This window comes from Phacochoerus africanus, chromosome 16, assembly GCF_016906955.1.
Source record: "Phacochoerus africanus isolate WHEZ1 chromosome 16, ROS_Pafr_v1, whole genome shotgun sequence".
NCBI classification, from domain to species: domain Eukaryota; kingdom Metazoa; phylum Chordata; class Mammalia; order Artiodactyla; family Suidae; genus Phacochoerus; species Phacochoerus africanus.
Genome location: NC_062559.1, coordinates 38,043,712 through 38,067,201, shown reverse-complemented (window position 1 = coordinate 38,067,201; position 23,490 = coordinate 38,043,712). Strand labels below are relative to the sequence as shown.

Genomic DNA, 23,490 nt, shown 5'->3' with positions numbered 1-23,490 from the left:
CTCAATCTAGCCTGAGACTGGATATACTTCCCTGTGCTATACAGCAGGACCTCATTGCTTATCCATTCTAAATGTAATAGTTTGTATCTACTAACCCAAACTCTTGAGTCCATCCCACTCCCTACCCCTCCCCATTGGCAACCACAAGTCTGTTCTCTGTGTTCATTCAGGCCATTTTAATGTGCAGCCTTTGACTAAGACCCACTGCTCTTAGAGCTAACTACTAGTGTTTCTTTTTTTCTTCTAGTCACATATTTCACACCTCATCATTTATTCTTTTGTTATTGTTTTAAATAGACACATAACCCAATTATAAAAAAAAAAATGTGGTCCCGTTTTTCTCAGGGCATTTTGACTTCTGTTTGTTTTAGTAACCATGTAGCATATTTTGTGTAGGATCCCTTTACTGTTGCTGGTGACCCAGCAGTGTGAGTAATGCCGAACTACCAGTACAGGCAGGTAGTTAATTACTGGTGTGTTAGCCACCAGTTTGTTATGAATTAGAATAGGGTAGGTAGTCAACATTATTTGCATTTCTGTATTCTTATTAGAATTCGGGGTCGTTTGGGACAAGATAATTTAATTTGAGCTAAGTCATTTCTGCTGTTAATAAGTTGCTTTCTTTTTTCTGCATTCTCATTAATTATTATTAACACCTTAGCTTCTTAATTTTCAGGCCGTGTTTTCTCCTGTGTGCTTGCTTGATCGTATATCTCTTTCTTCTTGGTTTTTGCGTATGCACATGTACATGCAAGGATATTTTCTGATGAGTGCAAATTTTTCTCCTGGTGTCAGTGCAGTACTTAGTTTTACTTACCTTTACTTAACCTTTACCAAATTTCTACAAAAAATTTTAGGTGAATTTAAGCTCTGTTGATTCAGTTGAATAAAACAGTTGGTGAGAGTTTATCTAGAGAAAGTATCTCAGTCATTGTAAATAAATGACCTAAAACCATTAGGTAGAAGTCAACTGGATAAAGCCCTTTTTTTGAATCGTATCATTTTTAGAACTCTTGTTATTATAATTTATGACTTTAACACTTTCGAAGTTACTAGATTTTAAAAATGGTATTTATATGTCAGTTTTGTTGTAAAAAAAAAGGCCAACATAGTACTTTGGTTTTGGATTACATTTTGCATCATTGAAAACAGTAAAGGAACTGGAGCTAAGGACTAAGGAATTTAAGAAGAATATAATAAAAATAATACTAGTGTGTGGTATTCTTTTGCTAAACTTCCTCTTACATTTTAGATAATGAAAGAAATCCAAGAACATAAGATTAAAATATATGAATTTCCAGAGACAGATGATGAAGAAGAAAATAAGCTTGTTAAAAAGATAAAGGTAGGTTCATTCCCGTACATGTACTAAAATGTTTTAGGGCCTTGAAAGCCCTATAACATCTGCTAGAAAGACCAGAAATAGCAGTGCTTTTGAACAGTTGACTTACAGAATAAATAAGGAGATTAATCATAAAGCTGAATTCAACACTGAATAACTTTGTCGTTTGGTTGTTTTATGTATAGTAAAGTATTATATGGGATAGAGAGATGAATAACATAATTCTTGTCTTCAGTTAAACTGGTTTTGTATTTTATAATTCCCCTCCTTAAAAAACAGGTAATGGAAAAAAACTGGGGAGGGGGTGGGTAATGAAAAGGGAGAGGATTTGTTTTTAAAAGCACTATTATACTTAATCTTTGTTTCCAGAGCCAAAAATATGTTTTCTTTTGTCCTTTTATAAGAAATCAACCAAAAATCTATACCAGTATAACTTTTGGTATTTTTAATTTGTGGTGGTTTCCTAAGTACCCTGGACCCAAAAATGATGTATTGAATAATGGTACTATGTAAGCAAATAATTATGTTGAAATAATACTTATACCTGACAGTGAAGAATTTCTGAGGTTTTATAAAATAGCCATATATTTTCAATATTCTTATATATTTCTGTGAGTGGCAAGAATTTTGAAGGACTTCTCTGAGTTAGTCTGGATACAAATGCAGTCCCCCACATCTGGAGTTCCAAAGGTAGAGTTTAGCAAGTAAAATATTCTCTGTGTCCAGGCTGTTAGGGTTGGTTTATGATCAGGTAGGCAGGCTAATCAGAAGCCCCATTTTTTTCCCTATAACTGCCAATATATTTTTTACCCTCTTTAATTTTTAAAATATGAGTCCACTTCTTTTTGGAATGATGTTTTAACAAATAATTTTATCATTATATGCCTTTGTATTCTTAAAATTTCAGTAAAAATATAATTTCATTTATTTTACATTGGTGATAATACCACACAATGGCAATTTACTAAATAGTAATTGAATGGCCTATAAAAGTGAATGCAGAAACTATCAGGGTATTTTTTTTTTGCTTAGCTGTTGAGTGATTTAACTTTTATTATTGAATTTGTGAAGACTACAGAGATGTATTTGAATAAGAATACTTTGTTTTATAGGACCGTTTACCTCTTGCTGTGGTAGGTAGTAATACTATCATTGAAGTTAATGGCAAAAGAGTCAGAGGAAGGCAGTATCCATGGGGTGTTGCTGAAGGTAAGGTTTTTTTCAGTGAATGGCTTTCTATAAAGATCTCACAAATGTAATTAAAATTTTGCATTTATAGCAATTCCCTGGTAGCCTTGTGGTTAAGGATCCAGCATTGTCACTGCTGTGGCTCAGTTCACTGCTGTGGTGTGGGTTTGATCTCTGGTCCAGGAATTTCTGCATGCTGCAGGCACGGCCAAAAATTTTTTGTATTTTAGTAAATAATACTGCTTTGATATAGTTTAGATTAAAAGATCATTCTAAATTCAGTTTCATTGGATCTCATTTCCTCATAAATACATACAAGTTTCTCAGACCTTTGTGTCCTGCTAAATCAGGCAAGTATGTTTAAATCCTAATGTTGTAGTACTTTAAAAGCCACTTGTCAGTACCCACCCTCCCATCTCCACCCGACCATTAAGTTTGTTCCTGTTTTCTTGTTTGAAAATACTTAAAACGGGGGAGTTCCCATCGTGGCGCAGTGGTTAACGAATCCGACTAGGAACTATGAGGTTGCGGGTTCGGTCCCTGGCCTTGCTCAGTGGGTTAACGGTCCGGCGTTGCCATGAGCTGTGGTGTAGGTTGCAGACGTGGCTCAGATCCCGCGTTGCTGTGGCTCTGGCGTAGGCCGGTGGCTACAGTTCCGATTTGACCCCTAGCCTGGGAACCTCCGTATGCCGAAGGAGCAGCCCAAGAAATAGCAACAACAACAACAACAAAAAAAAGACAAAAGACAAAAAAAAAAAAGAAAATACTTAAAACGTAAAGGTTCTTTACCTGGGGCCCAAAGATTACTATCAGAGGTTCTAATAAACCTTCTAAAATTGAAAACAATCTTGGAGAAAAGGCCTGCCACTTTTATCTGAGTTTCAGATGGGTCCGGGACCCTCAGGAATGAGACTAGCTGTCAGAAACCCAATTAAGACATTCACAATTTCCCATCTTCAGGACAAAAGTCATATTTTTTTGGCATCATATCCTCTTAGAATAAAAAAATTCATCAAGATAGCCTCTATTAGGAGTTCATGTCCTGGCGCAGCGGAAAGGAATCTGATGAGGAACCATGAGGTTGCGGGTTCGATCCCTCACCTTGCTCAGTGGGTTAAAGATCCGGCATTACCTTGAGCTGTGGCTTAGGTCACAGATGCTGCTCGGATCTGGCATTGTTGTGGCTTTGGCAAAGGCTGGCAGCAACAGCTCCGATTAGACCCCTAGCCTGGGAACCTCCATATGCCGCAGGTGCGGCCCTAAAAAGACAAAAGGCAAAAAAAAAGCCTCTATTAATTTTTAAGGAGTTTTCAACAACAATAAAATCTTAGTTTATAGCATCAATTCTTAGAAGCCTTATTAGCAATAAACATGTTTCCCCACATTTGTCTTTATTATACTGGTTTAACCTATATAGTATTCTGTGTTATAGTGACCTGGAATCAAGATGAGTCATGATTGCTCTTTTTGTTGGTATTATTTTGAAAAATTCTTTAATTTTTAGAATCTTTTCCAAGTCATTGTTCTTATCAGTAACTTTCCAACCAGTGACACAACACGCATTCCCAGCTCTCTGTCATCCCCATGTAACCTTCAGTTGGCTTTAGAACTTGTACAGCCCTTGGACATATGCACAAAAGAAATTGGTTTGTATTTCTAGTTTTAGGTAATTCCCTATTTTCTATCCCTTCCCCTACCCATCCCCAACCTCACCACTAAAAGTGTTTTTTAGTGATAACATTTAAAAAACAATAATAATGAACCTGAATGTTCTTGGCTCACATTTTCACTTTGGTTACCTTATAGAGATTTTTCTAAAGTGATTCACCCCTCACCCTCAATACCAAAGTTTTAAAATGCATTTTATTGTGGAATAAATATGTTTTCTACCAGTAAAGAGAAATACATGATCTCCCTTTTCAAAATGTCAAAATTGTTTGCTTTTGGAGAGCTCGTTTTTTAGATTTATATTTTATCACTGAGGATTAAACTACAGTAAAGTAATGAGGTATACGCATATGATGTTGCCTTAAATTAAGAACTATGATGTTAAATCTTTTTTTTTTTTTAATTATTTATTATTATTTTTTTCCCACTGTACAGCAAGGGGGTCAGGTTATCCTTACATGTATACATTACAATTACATTTTTCCCCCTATGATGTTAAATCTTAATGAAGATTTGATATGTTATTTTGCATATTCTTTTTTTGTTGTTAACACCCAACTTCCTTTTAGAAGACTAGGTCTAGGAGTTCCCTGGTGGCTCAGCTGGTTAAGGGTCTGGCATTGTCACTGCTGTGGCTCTGGTTACATCTATGGTGTGGGCTTGATCCTTGGCCTGAGAACTTTTGTATGCCATGGGTGCAGCCAAAAACAAATAAAATAAATTGAATTTTAAAAAAGGGGGCTGCTGGGAAGTTCCCGTCATTGTTCAGCAGAAACAAATCTGACTAGTATCCATGAGGATGCAGGTTCGAACCCTGGCCTCATTCAGTGCGTTAAGGATCTGGCATTGCTGTGAGCTGTGGTGCTGGTTGCAGACTTGACTCGGATCTGGTGTCGCTGTGGCTGTGGCGTAGGCTAGCAGCTACAGCTCCAATTGGACCCCTAGCCTGGGAACCTCCATATGCTGCGGGTGTGGCCTAAAAAGACCAAAGGGGGAGGGGAAAGGCTGAGTTTAGTGGGAATAACATATGCGGTTTTTTTTGTTTTGTTTTGTTTTTTAGTTGAAAATGGCGAACATTGTGATTTTACAATTCTAAGAAATATGTTGATAAGGTAAGTGTGACCAGTGATGAAAATAACAGATTTTTTTTCCTTACCCTAAATGAAATTAGATTTATTTTTTGCCTTTTATAAATTTAGCTTATTTAAATTGATAATTTCATTTAGTCCTAAAGTAAGCACTGCATGGGGACAATTTGGATTATTTTGCCAAGGTTTTACAGTTGTGAGCAAAAATACAAAAAAAAAAAAAAATTCCCTGTGTGGCTAGGGAATACATAGGAAAATGGGTCTCTTTATATATTGTATTGAGGTTTAATACTGAAAAGAGGTATGGAAAGTGGAAAGGAAAAGGCTGTTGCTCTTTTTTAATGTGAAAAGTTTGTGAAAACTGTGGAGGGAAGGCTAAGTTTTGAGTCAGAAGCTGGACTTTGAATATTTAAAGGTACACAGCTTGGTAGCTGGTGAGTAGAACATTTTGGTTACTGGAATTCTGTGAACAAAACTGATCTTCCTCCCAAATGGGAAAACATTACTCCTATATTGTACCTTCTGCACCTGGTGAAAGAGAAGGAAAGCCTGTGAGAACAGGACATTGAAGTAATTCTGATTAAAAGCAGCAGCAGAGAGGAAATCTTGCAGAAAAAGTTTAGAAGAACCAGAGACATTAGTGAGCAGGGAACAGAAAGGGAACGAAAAATGAACCTCAGCGTCTTCATGTTGAAATAAATTCCTCCTTCATGACATTTCATGCCCCTTTGCCACTTTTCTCCTCTCTTACCTTGCTTGTTCTTCCAGACTTTCACTGCAAGCTGCTCTATTCAACCTCCAGTTTTGGATAGCCATCTTAAGTTGATGTCTCTTTACTTTTCATAACTGCTATCTACTTTCCCAATACCTAGGAATCTCTTTTGCTATGTAGAGGTAGTAACATGCATATGGATGATAATTGAAAATCATGGAACAACAGGATCATTCTTAAAAGTGCACGGGGGAATTTGAGTCAAATTGCAACCTTAAGAAATATACAAGAGATGAGAGTAATTTTGAAATCAAAGAGATTGCATGTAATTGGTTTTTCTCAAAAGAGCTCAAGACCAAGTGTTTTGGTCTAAAGTAGATGACAGGCCTGATTCAGCTCTTGGGGTTGCCAGACCTCACACAGTAGGAGAAGAGCAAATGCATATGAAAAGATGGTCTTATATCTTGGTTTTGAGAATACAACACTTTGGGTTCTAGTCCAAACTCTTTCCTTACTGTTCCATTTTTAAGATGTGACTTCAGAAGAATATTAATCACATGTAATTTTTATGTATAGGGAATGTTTCATAAGTATTAAATGCCAGTGAATTCCTTCTGTTTTTACTCTCTTCCTCAATTTTAAATCTGCGCTTCCTCAGTTTTAACTCTTCTGTGCTACTTGCCCAGTGCTTGACACCATGATAATCTATAACTTTTTCTTATGTATTTTTAAAATATGCAATCAGTAATTGTCTATATACCTAAAATACTTCAGAAAGGAAGACTAGTTACTGAGTCAGAAGCTAGACTTTGAACATTCGAAGGTACACGGCCTGGCCTCTGGTGAGTGGGACTTACTAGTTTAGAAGCATTACAAGAAAATAGAACATTCCTGCAGGAAGATTTACTATAGGAAAGTCATACATGTATTGAAAAAAAAAAAAAAAAACCCTAAGATTATAATATGTAAGTAGGTATGTGCTATGATGAGGATATTTAGATGTATCAAAGAAATTCACAGTCAGTGGTTTAGTATCTGGAGTGGGTCAGATAGAAAGGATTCTTGGAAATAGATGTCTTAAAATGGATTAGAATAAATAGTCATCACATGTTTATTTGTGGACTTGGGAGTGGTCCTGTTTAATAAGTAGAATGAAGACATTGGCTTCAACTCCTAGAGGTAGATGATTAGGCAATTTTGCTTAATAAAAAATTCATTTATTTGTTAAATTTGCTTTAGCACACTTGTTTTTCTCTCTTAGGGCATATTTACCTTTGCTAGATGTTCATTTTGCTTCTTAACATAATTTTTCATTTATAGTTTTTACACTGAAATGTGTAAAAAATCCTTGAAAAGTATTACCCTTGGAAAAGAATAAGCTTAGGAATATTTTACTTTATTGCTTTTCCTTTTAAATTTGGAGTAGAGATGAGAAAGATACACATGAAATGTAGAGCATGTCTTTAAGAAAAAGGCACCTAGTGGACATTTAATAAATACTTGAAAGAAGTATCAATTCCAGTATTCCAGATGTCTGTGAGTTTTGAGATCATGGAGGTTAAAGTTAAGAATAGTGGTTGCTTCTCTTAAAGACTCAAGTTCAAAGCAGCGTCATTTTGCTAATTAAGAAAACTGCCTATTGCAGGCAAACCAAGGAAGACAATGGAAAGAAAGAAAACTTCATAAAAATAGTTTCAAGGTATGGCAGTGGACAGTGCAGAAATCAAACAGAGAAGGGAGAACAAGAGAAAAGAAGAGAGTGCTATATTATCAGCAGTGGGAAATGGAAAAGAAGAATATATTCCTGAAACTGTAGCGAAAACTACAGTTATCTAATTATTACTAGTTATTTAATTATTTTGAGAGTGGAGGAATATATCGATTTTTAAAAGAATAAAAGTAAAACATAATTAAGTCGGGAACAGACTTTTATATACTTAGGAAAGTTATTTTAGTGAAAGGGAAAATCTTTCATTATCTAAAATGTCAGGAGTTCTCTTACAGTGCATTGGGTTAGGGATCTGGAGTTGTCACTCTAGTGGCTTGGGTCACTGGTGTGGTACAGGTTCATTCCCTGGTCCAGGAACTTCCACATGCCACAGTATGGCCAAGAAATAAATTTTAAAAATTAAAATGTCAGATCACATTAACAAAAATAATTTAACAACTAGTTGGTAAGTCCACCTTATTTTTATTTTACACATCTTGTATTTGAGCTGCTAACTCTACCTCAGGTCCTTCAATGATTTTTTAATGATGCAATGATAAGGTAATATGTAATATTTAAAACTACAAAAAGATCATTTTATATTGGCACAGTTACTTGTTTTTATTATTCTCTTAGAGAAACTGGTAACAGGATTTATTCCAGAAAATCAGCAGTGCTTATCATCTCAGCTTCAGATCAATTTTTTTTAAAAGGACCTGTTATGTACTATGACAAGAGTAATGGCATGTTTCTTGTAAACGGTGTTGTTTATAGTTGAAGAAGTTATATGGTGTCACCTATGACATGTACTGGTACCAAAAAAATGAGCGACGACCAAGGAGAAAGTTGTCTGGATTAGAGTGGCTTGACTTCAGGAATGGAAAGAGAGCTCCAAAACAGTAGAACTCTGAAGGTTGAGAGTCAGTGACAGATTAATTTGAGTTTTTCAGTGCTTAACCATTGGATATGCTAGGAGTAAGGAACTACCTGACTTGACTAAAGTAGAGAGCTTTAGGGATAACTCTAGTGGCCGTAGAGAGAGGATATGTTCAGCACAGAACAGAGTCTAAAGGGAGATGAGGCTTGTGGAACATCCGTACTTAGAAATAGGAGTAAACTGTAAGAGAACTGCATGGAAATGTCCAGTAGTATAGATGTAGTTGAACATCACATTCTGTTCACAAAGGGTAAAGTAATAGTAAATGTTTTCTAGATATCAGGAAGAATAAAAACAGAGGAACACCTTTATGTTTGTCTCCCAAAAGGGAGTTTTGGTAAAGTGATGGAGATAAAAGGTGGGAGATGGCACGTGCAGGAATGGATGCTGAGAAGAGGGTCAATCAGATGATACAGAGTACTGCCACACCATGTATGTCCAAGAATACTACATTGATAATGGATACCATAGAGCAGCTCAGGGAGTCTTCTGTTACCTTGCGTCATGAAGGAATGATGGCATTGTCCTAGTTATACCTATGTCCTATATATTGACTTTATGCATGACGGAAATGTTATGAGCAAACACTCATTTAACCAAAGTACCACATTTACTGGACAATTTGAATAAAAAAAATTTACTCAAAATTAAAATTCCCCAGTTTGAATCTGACTTGATATGTGATCTAATGTGACATTATGTATTACCAGGGTAAAAACTCAAATATTAATGATATTGCTAAAAGAAAAGCAATTTCTTTTAGGTTTGGGGAGCTTTGGTAGGAGCTAATATACTTTCCCTTCTTGAGTGATATAAAATATATACTGTATACGTAAATACTCTTTTGTAGAATTGTCATTCTTTGGTAACCACTTTGAGGGGATTTATGGCTCCTAAACGTTTTAGAACCTAAATTTCCATTGGCATCAAGTTAGCTCATTTTGTCTTGCTCTGCCTTGAGCGTGAATGAAGAGAGATGAGTGTCATCTTCCTTCAGAATAGTCTTTTGCTTGTTTTAAGACTGAAGTTTTAGTTTTGATAAAGTTTTTATTTTATACCAAAGCTTTTTTAATAGAAACAGACTCTTGATGTGTTATTTATTTATGACAGAACACACATGCAGGACTTGAAAGATGTCACTAATAATGTACACTATGAGAACTATCGGAGCAGAAAACTGGCAGCTGTGACTTATAATGGAGTTGATAATAACAAGAATAAAGGGCAGCTTACTAAGTAAGTATATATATCATTTCCTCCAGAAAAGGTACTGTTTATGTTGTAAATAATCTTGGCGTTCATTTTCTACAGATTTCTCTACTCAGTAGAAGATTTGGGATAATGTGAGGTTTTTTAAATTTTTTTTGTTTGTTTTTTGTCTTTTTGCCTTTTCTAGGGCTGTTCCTGTGGCATGTGGAGGTTCCCAGGCTAGGGGTCTAAACCGGAGCTGTAGCCGCTAGCCTACGACAGAGCCACAGCAACGCAAGATCTGGGCCACGTCTGTGACCTACACCACAGCTCACAGCAACGCCAGATCCTTAACCCATTGAGCAAGGCCAGGGATCGAACCCGAAACCTCATGGTTCCTAGTTGGATTTGTTAACCACTGAGCCACAACAGAACTCCAGGATAATGTTTTTTATGTACAACAGCAGAAATTTATATTGTCAAGCTTTATTGTTTATTGGAGGAAGTGTAGTTTTATTACCTTGTTCTTTAAGCGAAAAAGCCATGCATTCTCTTCTGGTCATTTACCATCAAATTAATTTTATATCACATCACATGATAGATTCTCAGTTAGAAACCAAACAGTTCCTTTAACCAAGTATATGTGTATTTTTTTAGACAGATTATATAGAAATGAACAGGACCAAACAAAAGGAGTATTTGGATTAATGTAGTCTTGGTTACCTTCTCTGTTCCTATTGTGTATGTCCAGGGAGTAAATTAGCTGGAGTTTGGATTTCTCCTATTGGTTGTTAGAGTGGTGTGACTGCTGAGTGTATAGCTTCATCCAGTCAAGTTAATATCACAAGCTGTGATGGTTTTACGATGATGTGGGGAAAAGAGATGTGTAAGGAGGCTGGTGCATTAGCTGGTATAGACTTGGTAACTGTGGCTGTGCCCTGTTTTTCCTTTATTGGGGTTGTTGAAGATAATAGGCATTATGAAAACCATTTTTAACAAGGTATGTACATTTTTAGCAGGTATTATCTCCCATTAGAGGATAATCCTGAAAAATCTCTGTGATTAAAAATTAAGGAAGGCAAGTTTTCAAAATAGCAATACTGTGTTTTATAGTGGTTGACATTCCTTATAGTGGAAAAGGAAAATGTTCCTTTTTTCTTTTTTAGTTATGTCTCCACAGTGGCCCAAAATTCCATACAAAAGCACACAAAGCATTAATAGTCATTGGCAAAGTCACAACCAGTTCTCTTTTAAGACTGATGTTAGACCTGTTTTCTTCCGTATTTTCCTGTTTGGAGCATAGCCCCTAATCTCTTTTTTAACTTTGAATTTCTTCTTATGCTGTCAACATGCTTATTTGAGGAAATTTATTGATCAGATTCTAGATTTTCTGGTTTCAGAGACCTCCTGAGAGTGGTCGTTAGAAGATATATTTCTAGGTTCAGTCATTAACAAGAGACTCTGATTCAGTAGATGTGGGATGGGTCTGAAGGTTTGGGGTTTTTTTGTTTGTTTTTTGTCCTTTCTTTAGGGCCACACCTGTGGCATATGGAGGTTCCCAAGCTAGGGGTCTAATTGGAGCTGTTGCTGCCAGCCTGCGCCAGAGCCACAGCCAGATCCGAGCTGCATCTGCGACCTACACCACAGCTCATGGCAACCCTGGATCCTTAACCCACTGAAGCAAGGCCAGGGATCGAACCTGAAACCTCATGGTTCCTAGTTGGATTGATTTCCGCTGCGCCACTTCAGGAATTCCTGAAGGTTTGTATTTTTAATGAGCACCCTAGATGGTTTTGATATAGGTGATTAGTAATGCATACTATGCAAAACACTGACTTCCAGGAACTTACTACTGCTATTTAAAAGTTTTGATTTGCTTTTATTTATGTATTTATTTATTTAACTAGCCTTCTAAAATACAAGATTCTATTTGAAATGAGGTTAAGGTTCAGTGCATGAGAGAAAGGCAACATTTTTTAATCTACTTTTTAGCAAAATTTGTATCAAAACAACTATAATTTAGCACAAAAATATAAGGATCCATCATAATAAATATTGTTCATAAAATTTGAATCCATTCTAAATACATTTTACTAGCGTATGGATTTTTTAACTGTTTAAAAGAAAAACGTACACAATTAAAGCCAATAGTAATTTTATAATAGATTAAAAATAATATGTATTAGTACGTATTTTTCATTAAGTGGATGTACCTAATGTTCGATTATTTCTTTTAAACATTTGTTCATGTGCTAGAAATAAGGAATTTTTTCCATAATTCAAATATAAGGCTTTTAAAATAGGGCTATTGGGATATTTTTGCTGTTGGATGCAGGTATAATTCAGGGAAAAATAGTAAAACTTTTAGTGTTATTAAAAATTCTTCTGCTTGTATAGAATTCTAGTGTGGATTACTTGAATTAAACTGTAACCCCGATGAAAACATAGAAAGTAGAATTCAATTGGAAATGTATTTCTTTTTTTTTTTTTTTTTTAAGCTATTTCTTGGGCCGCTCCCACGGCATATGGAGGTTCCCAGGCTAGGGGTCGAATCGGAGCTGTAGCCGCTGGCCTACGCCACAGCCACAGCAACGCGGGATCCGAACCGCGTCTGCAACCTACACCACAGCTCATGGCAACGCCGGATCGTTAACCCACTGAGCAAGGGCAGGGATCGAACCCGCAACCTCATGGTTCCTAGTCGGATTCGTTAACCACTGCGCCACGACGGGAACTCCTGGAAATGTATTTCTTAATGAGATAAATCATGTCTAAACGTTGCCTGTGAAAATAAAAAAAAAAGTTTGTAGTGCTAAACTGCCCCAGGAGTTAGTATATTAATTTATTTTACATTAAGTAAGTAGAAGAATATTTTTGAAGATTGAACCAACTGGGGAATGTCTGTAATTAGAATAGATACATGATTTGTTAAATTAGGTTTTTACTGCTTTGTTGAATGTTACATAGTGAATCTGAAAGCAATCTGAAGTTTTATCCTTTGATTGATTGTATCAGATATTGCCTTGAAAATGTTAGCAGTTTATTCCAGTTGAATTTTTGAAAAAAAAAGTATCAGCAACTTACCATGTTTTAGCTGATGTAAGGTGCTTTTCTTTATAGCTAAGGACCCATCCATGGATAACTGAAAAGAATGACTAATATTTAAATATGTGAACTAAGCCAATGTGAGTCTAGGCTTCTTATTGGTGTTCTATTTGTTCTGCTCTCATGGGACTCTTCCTCCATGGCAGTGCAACTTTTTGAGTGGTGACAGGGAGAGATTGAGCTTTTAGGAAGCTCGACGTGGAAAAGGTAGAATCATCAGAGGGAAATCACCAGTTCTCCAGCCACCTCCCTCTACTATATTTCTGAACCCAGGGCATCTCGATATGGACCTACCTACCACGTTTCTAACACCTACCACCACACGATGCCCTTAATGGAAATGTTTAATATTGAGAGATAGACTTTGTAGGTTTATGTTTTAGTGCCTTGATTAATCATTGAAAGAGAGTTCTCTTTCTCACCTGGAGGTTTTCACACTTTGAGGTACAGTGTACCTTAGGTAAGAGATAGGGAATAGGGAGTAGGTCTTTCCTCTGTAATGTGAGAAATGGGCTTTCGGTTAGCTTGGAAATTTCTAGGCACATTGCTTTAGGCAAACTTTGTATGGAAATTGAGGGTCTGGAAATTGTTCTCTTAATACTGCACAGGGCCAAGTAATGCTTTTCATATCAAAAGAGACCTCAGGTCGAAGACCACTGAATTATGGTGCTGTAAAAGTGGTCATTTTATCACTTTATTACGTCATATGGTCTCTCAACAGCATCTGCAGGCAATTTGAGAAAGAAATAAAATTGACAGTAAGGTCATTTATTTATCTGATTGATTGCTGATGGACTTAGGTTTTTTCATTGCTCTTATATGTACATGCATATACATAAACATGTGTATACATATATATATTTATGGTTACATTAACTTTTGTCTAGCAGTGTACACTCCACAAAGTACTAAATCACACCTGGTTTTAGAGTGTAAGTTAATTTGTTTTTATTTTTTGGCCACCCCACAGCATATGGAGTGCCAGGGCCAGGGATCAGATTGGAGCCACGGTTGCAACCTACACTGCAGCTGTGGCAACAACAGATCCTCTAACCCACTGTGCAGGGTGGTGATCGAACCTGCGTCTCAGTGCTCCAGAGATGCCGCTGATCCCGTTGTGCCACAACAGGAACCCCTAAATTAATTTTTTTATGTTAAGTATTGAGTAATAGAATAATTTATCTTATGTCTAAATTTTAGAGGCATTTTGGGACAGACTCTGTGTAGAGTGTGTTGAACTATGGATTAAAAATAAAAATATTTGGTTTATATGTTTGAAAATGTACCTTTCTGTTACGTTAGTGGTCCTAAAACTTAAAATAAGATTTAGACATCACATTGTATACCTTAAACTTAGACAATATTATATGTCAATTTTATTTTGATAAAGCTGGGGGCAAAACCCAGGATTTAGATTATATGGTTAAAATCTGAAAAATAGCTGAGCTTGTCCCATCAAATACTAATTTGTCTCAAAGCTGGAGTCTGGAAAAGTGATCACTATTTTTAGCAGCTGTCAGGTATTACTTGCGTCTGGCAAAGAATATCAAGTCATCTTTTTTCTACAGGAGGGGAGTGTATTTTGCCCACCCCTGTCTGGAGCAGGGGAGGGTGGTTAGAAGTAACAGAAAGGGAGGTGAGGTTCTAGATATAAAGAGATTGAACAAGGAGTAGTAAAGGAAAGGAGAGAAGAATTAACCATACAAAGATTGCCGATCTCTTAAACTGATCCCCAGTAAGGGGAGGGCTGTCTTTTTTTGTTGAACCTGCTTCTTCCTCCTTGGTCTTCTTTATTGTTATTCTATTTGTTATGGTGGTCTTCATTAAGTGATTTTTTTTGTGTGTTAAGTGATTTGTTATGGTGATCTTTGTTATTATTTGTAAAGTGATCTTTGATGTTCCTAAGTCATGTTGACTGAATGAGGTCCATTTCCTAAGAACAAGAAATGGGGGACACAGAAAAGCTTTTGCACCGAGGAGCCCCACAGGGCTGTGCTGAGTTTCAGTCTCACTACCTTGCCCTCATCCTTGATAGGAAAAATAATGCTGTAATGGTCAGAAATATCCAGCCTTGTAAGGAGAGAGGTCACCATAATCAGTGTGTCACATCAGCATTAAAGTGACTAGCCTTGAAGTTATGGGTGAAATACAAAGCCTGATTTTGTTTTTGTTTTTAAGTCATGATTTAACCTTTTGACCACTTTATTGAGATAAAATTCACCAATTTAAAAGACACAATTAAGTGGTCTGAGCTTGATTTCATGGAGGCAAAATAAACATATTTTATCAACAAAATCAGAAAAGGGCTTGCCTTCTTTAAGTTGTCCCAGTGTGTTGAATAGTTTTCAGAGCTCCTCAAAGCCACAGAGCCTACTTTTCTTTCCTCCCTGGGGCTGTAGTAGGTAGCTGATACTTCGACATTCTCTTGGGTCTAGCCGTAACATAAAGCTCATTTGTAGTATTTTTCAGCATGAAAATTTGGAACAAAATTGTACAGAGGTTTGAGCCCATGGATTTTAATGTCAGTGGGGTGAACTGCTTTTATTTAATTATACTTGTGTCTATTTTCTGGCATTTCAAAAATGTCAAGATGTTTATTTATATCTCCTCTTCACCCATCCTCACCTGTGTGTGTGTGTGTGTGTGAGAGAGAGAGAGAGAGATTGTGATCACTGATCATCTTTCAAAGTTAAAACACTGAAGTATTTGAGTTAGATGGGATGAATTTTTCAAGAGCATTGACGTTACATTGAGCGGCCTAGAAATACTGTAATTGCCTAATGAAGAGTGTCTTAGGTTTTTTGCCTGGTAGTTTTTCCCAACATATCAGCTCAGTTACCAAAACAAGTTTGAATTATTGTTAGTTAACCGTGTCACTAGTTGTCAAAAAGAAAAGATTATAACACTTGGAAAATTGTAGAAGTAATACTACATATTATTATTAACTTCATAAGTCATTACCTTTTTTCACATTAAAATTTTGTTTAAAGTACAAAATTAAGAAATTTTCAGCTAGTTTTCCATTCTAAGAATGTATTTAGGGAATATATCCTTTCCGTTTTCTTTCTACAATTTATTTTATGTGTTGCCTTTAGATTTGATATGTATTAGGTTTAGAGAAACATTTCACCAATTTTTGTAATAATTCTTCATTAGAAATTTGGTTGTGCTGTATTTTGTTTGAACTATGAAAAAAACAGAAAGCAAAAAAAAAAACAGTAATGGCATAAATAGCTCATTTATTTTCATCACTGTTTAGAGTTTTGCGTTAAACTTTTCATTTTTAGATGTTTAATGACTATCTTTAATGTTCATAACAGGAGCCCTCTTGCACAAATGGAAGAAGAAAGAAGGGAGCATGTAGCTAAGATGAAGAAAATGGAGATGGAGATGGAGCAGGTGTTTGAGATGAAGGTCAAAGAAAAAGTTCAAAAACTGAAGGACTCTGAAGCTGAGGTAATCAACCTAATATTTCTTACAAACACAATATTCCTTTTTAAAATAGTATCTTTAATAAAATTCATAGATAATAAAACCTTTATATAGATTTTTCAGATTTAATATAATGCACTCGTAATAAAATGGAAAAATAAAAGCAAGCACTATGTGTATAGTAAAAGAATATGTATTTTAATATGTGTTTGGATACAGCTAAGTAGAAAGAATACTAACGGTCAATTATTCGCTATAATAAGCAAGTTATAAGAAATGAAATTATAATCTATTCCATATAGTCAGTATAAGAAAAATAAAGGTCAGAATTTTGGGTGGATATAACAACAAAAACTAGTGTTAGGATAATAATTGGTCAGGCTTCTTTGCTTACGAATGAGGAAGAAAATAAAAAAACCTTAGTTGAACTAAGGACATGCCAGGGTAAATTACAAAGAGGAAAAAATGAACGAATGTGATTTTTGTAAATGAATTGGGCCTTAATCGTAATATGTGTGAAAGTAATTCCCACTGTTAACAAAAATCAGATAGAGTAGTAACAAACATATACTACCTTGGAATCCCTCTAGATGTTGAGGTATATATTTAGTTTCTATTAATCAAAAAGATTGCGAAGACATATCCTTTAATAAGTGACAAGAAATAAAAGATGGAGAAGAAAACTCATTAACACAAGAATCTATAGAGTAAGTAGTTGGCTTGACAGAGAACAGTAGAAGAAACCAATAGGTAAACACAAAATAAATCAACAATTTCAGTATGAAGTTTTCTCAGCATAGACTTGTGCATTACTTTTAATGGCGAAATTCAGTGAGATCTGTGTTTATATGTGGCCCCACTGATATAATAATATTTTTATATTTAAATATATTAAAAGATTGAGATCTGTTCTGTTATATCCTTGTAGTTGGTCTCATCGCTTTTGTAATTACTGCATAAAATACATAAGCCTTCTTTGACTGAATACACAACCAAAAGCAATCTGTTGAGTAGACAGATTGCATGGAGTGAGTATTTAATAATTTTGAGGAAATGTTTTTATTCCACGTTAGAGTTCTCTTGAATTACTGGGCTTTTCATGTAATATCTTATTAAAAAACCTTTCACTATTATTTTATTTATCATATGCATAATTCATTGGGGATATAGAATAACTCCTCCTATTTTAAGACTGCCAAGCATCTAAGCACTAGCATCCCCAGCACCTGTTATTAAGATGACATTTTGGACATCTATTTTAGTCTTTTTAATTTAGTTTAATTTGTTGTTAATCTGCCCATTTGAGTCTCTACCACTTCACTAATTAATAAATAATCTGGAAAATTCCTATCAGAAGGCAAAAAAAAAAAAAAACAGGTATAATCAAGTGTCTGCATTATTTCTACACTTAGATTTTGATGAATATCTAAAAATAGTAAAATTTACATTTGATATAGACATATTTTAGGGCCTGATTTTGAGAGTAAATGTTATAAACAATTGTAAAACTGTAGTCCGAGAATACTTTAAGAGTTTTTATGGTACTGGGAATGGTGAAAACAGAGTTTTGAGGAACTTAACTACTCTTTGAACGATAGTATCTTTATTAGCATTGAAAGGACCTGTAAAGAGAATTGGGCCAGGTTTCCCCTAATACTGTAAGCCTAATACTGTGAGTTTATAAATATATAGGTAAAGAAACCTATTTAACCCTGTTTAGTACTAATTTTTCTCAAGTTTATTTATGCTAGAAATACTTGTTTGGGGCATAGTTGCTTACATCCAGCAGCATGGCACATTAGGCACAGTACTAAGCATCTTGCATGGATTATGTCATTTAATCCATACGATAGCCCTACAAGGAAGATATCATTGTCCATTTCCCATTTTTACATGAGAGGAATGATAGATTAACTTGGTCAGTGCTACATAGCTGTAAGCCATTATTTGAACCCACTTAACTTTGCTCTTAATCACTAGACAAGTCCACAATCCTGTATCCACAATTTAAATCTTAAAAGGCTCTGAAAACTGCAAAATCAGACCTAGAACTCATAGTTTATTCCACTTGGTGGGAATATATATATTCATATAATAAAATAGTAATGTGTTTGATTATAGGAGGTACCTAGGTAGCCCAGGAGTTGTTTTGTAAATATAGTGTATAGACCTTTCTAAGTAGCATTGGCTTTCTAAAATCTGAAAAATTCCCCACTATAAAACACTTCTAGGAATTTTAGAAAGAGATTGTGACCTATACTTTTCACCTGAATGCAGTTAACACAGAAGATACATATAAGTGACATAAATGTACAGGCAAAGAATGATGTACAGGTAAACACTTGAGAACCTACTGCCCAGCTTAAAAGAGCATCATCAGTTCATCCTATGTGTCTCCCTTTTGTATCCCTATCTCTTCTTCTCAGAGGTAACTGTTCTTGTTTGGTATCATCAGGAAGATAGTACCTCAAACTTGACTCATCTTTGCTTGACTGTATCTTAGGTGGTCTTGTTTTGTAGAAATTGCATGAAATACTTGAAATAGGAAGGAATATGAAGTCATTTTTTGGTGGGTTTACAAGGTAATTAAGAAAACAAGTTGAATGCAAAATTATAATACAAACTCAAGATGTCAACTTACTGATGTAATACAGTCTTCACCAGAACATAGTTCCTGGACATTTGAAGGTTTTCAATAGTTCTTAGTATTCTGGTGGAGTTAAATTGAGTCTATTTTTGTTGTGGTTGTTATGATAGTTTTCCTCAAATGGATTGAATAGTAGTGCCTCAGTGGAATTATTTAGTGAACCAGCAGATAAGCTCTTTGTGCAGTTACTTTGTGTGTGTTTTCCACCTCTCAGTAGCATTTTTTACAGCATTAATTCTCAGGAGGAACCACTGGCTTTAGAATCAATCACTGGGGCTTGTTCAAAATGCAAATTTCTAGACTTAACAAAATCCCAGAGATTCTGATTCAGTATGTCTGGGTAAGGTCCAGAAATCTGTATTTTTAACAAACATTCAGGTGATTTGTATGAAGACTGATATTTGAGGATCACTGCTTTGTAAGAATCAGGGGACCTTATGGTGATCTTATAACTCCTAGGTCCTTATCTATTTGCTTTCTTTCTACTTGTCTCAGCTTTCTGAACTTGGAATTAGGAGACAGGTTCAAATCCTGGTTCGGCCACTTTCCGGCTAATGACCTTGGGCAATCTTGGGCAAATGACTTAAAACTCTGCAACTGTTTGCTCATCTGTAATAGTGGGAGCAGTGGTGTCTTCCCTGCCCAGCTTCCTACATGTTTGTGGGTAAGGAAAAATGAGGTAATACAGGGATGCCTACTCTACAGAGCTACATGACTCCAGCTTACTGCAGTCTTTTGTTTTCCTGTTTTCCAAGATCATTCTCTTTGGTCATTCATGTAGGAAGAGGAATCTTAGACAGTGCTTTACGGGTGGTACTCTGAAGTTGTAAGAGCTCAGTGCTCATATTGTTAACATTAGAATTCCTGGATGAAAGGTACTCCTGCTCCTGATTGCTCAGTTTTATTTTATATATTGTGTTCTGAATTAGCTCCAGCGACGCCATGAGCAAATGAAAAAGAATTTGGAAGCACAGCACAAAGAGTTAGAGGAAAAACGTCGTCAGTTTGAAGATGAGAAAGCAAACTGGGAAGCCCAACAACGTATTTTAGAACAACAGAACTCTTCAAGGTAACTTATATCATATTCCCGAGAAGTGTGTGTATTAATGTTTTAAATAATTATGTTCTTACTTACTTTAAAACCATTAAAGTAACATTTGAGAAGCCATCACCCATTATGATACATCTGAAGCACAAATTATTTTCATGGATGGGTATTTTATGTAGATGGATGCAGTCTATTATAATCGTTTTTTTTTTTTTCACTGTAAATACTTTCTGTGGCATTCCTGTAGTGGCTCAGCAGTTAATGAACTGCTCATAGGTAGTATCCATGAGGACGTGGGTTTAATCCCTGGCCTCACTCAGTGGGATAAAGATCCGGCGTTGCCATGAGCTGTGGTGTAGTTTGCAGATGCCGCTTGGATCTCACGTTGCTGTGGCCCTGGTGTAGTCTGGTGGCTACAGCTCTGATTCGACCCCTAGGCTGGGAACCTCCATGTGCTGTGAGTGCAGGCCTAAAAAGACAAAAGTAAATAAAACTTTCTGGAGTTCCCGTGGTGCAGTGGTTAACGAATCCGACTAGGAACCATGAGGTTGCGGGTTCGGTCCCTGCCCTTGCTCAGTGGGTTAACGATCCGGCGTTGCCATGAGCTGTGGTGTAGGTTGCAGACGCGGCTCGGATCCTGCGTTGCGGTGGCTCTGGCGTAGGCCGGTGGCTACAGCTCTGATTGGACCCCTAGCCTGGGAACCTCCATATGCCGCGAGAGCGGCCCAAGAAATAGCAACAACAACAACAAAAGACAAAAGACAAAAAAAAAAAAAACTTTCTGTGACTTACCAATCTTCATAATTATAATTCAGTAGCTTCATAATGTTCTCTTCAGTTGACTCACCATAATCAATAGCTTATTACCTCTTCATACCAATTGTTGGACATAACGGTTGTATTCAGTTTTTGGCAAGCATAAGGAACATTGCTAAAAAGATTTTTCTCACTGTCCTTTTCTATTCATTTTTTCCCCAAGGAAGAGAAAAATGTATTTGTAAAAGCAAAGCATTTCAGAATGCAAATGGCAGTATGAGAAAAGGATATTGTTGTTTATCAGTTGATCTCTTTTGATTTGCTCTAATTTCATTTAGGAAAAAATTGTTCTTGTATTTTGTGTTTTTGTAATTTTTTACTCTTTGTCCTGGAATTTTGTCAAATACTGACTTTCCAAGAAAATAATGTTATAGACTAGCATTGTCCTTATTGTTCATTTCTAAATCTCCTACTTCTTAAAATAAAAAAAGTAGTATTTAAAAATCCAACACAGTTGTAGTTGGATCAGCTATTGCTACCGTATGTTGTCAATGTTTATAAAGTGGTCACTCATTTTGGTTATTTTCCTTTAATCATTTAGAACCTTGGAAAAGAACAAGAAGAAAGGGAAGATCTTTTAAACCCTCTATTGACCACCAGTTATGTATTAGTTGCCAATATGCCAGCTTGGACATCAGTGTTTGTTGGATCTGTTTGACCAATTTGCACCGGTTTTATCCTTAATGATGGATTTAACAGCATGACAAAAATTATTATTTTTTTTGTTCTTAATGGAGATTAAGATGCCTTGAATTGTCTAAGGTGTTGTGTACTTAGAAACTAACAGCTCTAAGTACCTTTCCTACATCTTTTTTTTTTTTTTTTTATTAAACAGATGTCTTCAATTTAATGCAAGAAAACATTTTACTGTTGTACAATCATGTTCTGGTGGTTAGATTGTTTACAGGATATTCCAAAATAAAAGGACTCTGGAAGGTTTTCATTGAGGATAAATTGCCATAATATGATACAAACTATGCTTCTTTATGATAATTATAATACAAAGGTTCAATTCAGTGCAGCGTATACAATAATGTAATTTAGTCTAACACAGTTGACCCTATTTTTTGACACTTCCATTGTTTAAAAATACACATGGAAAAAAAAAACCTATATGCTTACAATACACCTAGAGCTTTTTTATAACAACCTTTTTTTGTTTGTTTGTTTTGAATTCTTTAAATATGTATTATTCTCATTTAGTGCCCTCTTTAGCCAGAATCTCATTACTGCTTCATTTTTGTAATAACATTTAATTTAGGTATTTTCCATATATTGGCCCTGCTAAAATAGAATATAGCATCTTTCATATGGTAGGAACCAACAAGGAAACTTTCCTTTAATTCCCTTTTTACACTTTATGGTAAGTAGCAGGGGGAAAATGCATTTATAGATCATTTCTAGGCAAAATTGTGAAGCTAACGACCAACCTATTTCTACCTATGTGCAGTCTCTTTATTTTACTAGAAATGGGAATCATGGCCTCTTGAAAAGGAAAAAAAGTCACCATTCTGCATTTAGCTGTATTCATATATTGCATTTCTGTATTTTTTGTTTGTATTGTAAAAAATTCACATAATAAACAATGTTGTGATGTAATAGAGTGTGGGGTCTTAAATATTCTTCAGTTCATATATGAAGTCTAGAATATGCTTGGGAAGCTTTTCAACTTGAGTTTGTCTCTTCCATGATTGTAACTCTTTATCTTTTCTCTTATAGGTTTGTTTCATTTAGAATGCATATGTGCTGATTTCCCAATTTATAGAATATAGTATCTCTCTATTCATTACTATTTCCTATTAACACATTCTCTGAAAACAAATTTCAACTCCCTAGGTGAACTCTCAAGGCCTTGGACTGAAATTTTTTCAACTGCAAAGAGGGTAGTATAATTTCTTTTCACTAAGGTCAAATGATAAAGATTTTAACATAATGCTTTATGGTATTTTAAGTATAATTAATGATACCTAGTTTTTATACCTTAAAAAGTTTCACCAAATCTGTTACTTTTTAAAGTTAATGATCTGAGCAGAAGGAAGTTATTGATAATTCTTCCTTTTTTTTTCTTTTTTGGTTGCTCCCGTGGCATATGGAAGTTCCTAGGCCAGGAATGGCCAGGCTGGAGCTGCAGCCTATGCCACTGCCTTGGGCTACGGATCAAACCGGAAAATCCGCAGAGGCAAGCCGGATCATCAACCCACTGCGCCACAATATCAGATTCTGAAGGATTTAAATAAATCAGTGCGCTTGAAAGATTCTTACTGCTTTTCAAAGATAAATAGATATAAATATAGGAAGGTAATTCACATTGTAGAATCTTATGTAAGTTCACATCTGGGTGCTATTTTTAAAGCAGATCTAATGGGGCATTAAAAACATGATTTAAGAATACTGCAGTAAACATTTATCCTTATTTGATGGCCATCACTGGTTAAAGACTGTCTTGAAAAGTTTTGTTAATCCTAAAATGCTTTCTGTTACTGGAGAATATAATATGGTGTGAATGGCTTTTTTTTTTTAATTTTATTTATTTTTTTTAATTGGCTGTTGGTCCAAGACCAGAATCAGATGTTCAGTAAGCAGATGCTGGGCTTTTTTGTTGTTTGTTTCG

General features: G+C 35.5%; 1 protein-coding gene across 3 annotated transcripts in view; it reads left to right on the top strand.

The window, feature by feature from the left end:
• The window catches only part of SEPTIN7 (septin 7), a 101,709-nt gene extending 79,231 nt beyond the window's left edge, over nt 1–22,478 (top strand). For all 3 annotated transcript variants that reach the window (XM_047763082.1, XM_047763081.1, XM_047763083.1), the window contains 7 exons: nt 1,253–1,345; nt 2,455–2,551; nt 5,259–5,310; nt 9,754–9,879; nt 16,257–16,392; nt 19,945–20,084; nt 21,421–22,478. In XM_047763082.1, the coding sequence (XP_047619038.1) occupies nt 1,253–1,345; nt 2,455–2,551; nt 5,259–5,310; nt 9,754–9,879; nt 16,257–16,392; nt 19,945–20,084; nt 21,421–21,460 (684 nt within the window). In that variant the 3' untranslated portion in view covers nt 21,461–22,478. The remainder of the gene's footprint in view (nt 1–1,252; nt 1,346–2,454; nt 2,552–5,258; nt 5,311–9,753; nt 9,880–16,256; nt 16,393–19,944; nt 20,085–21,420) is intronic.
• Nucleotides 22,479–23,490: the final 1,012 nt, after the last annotated feature.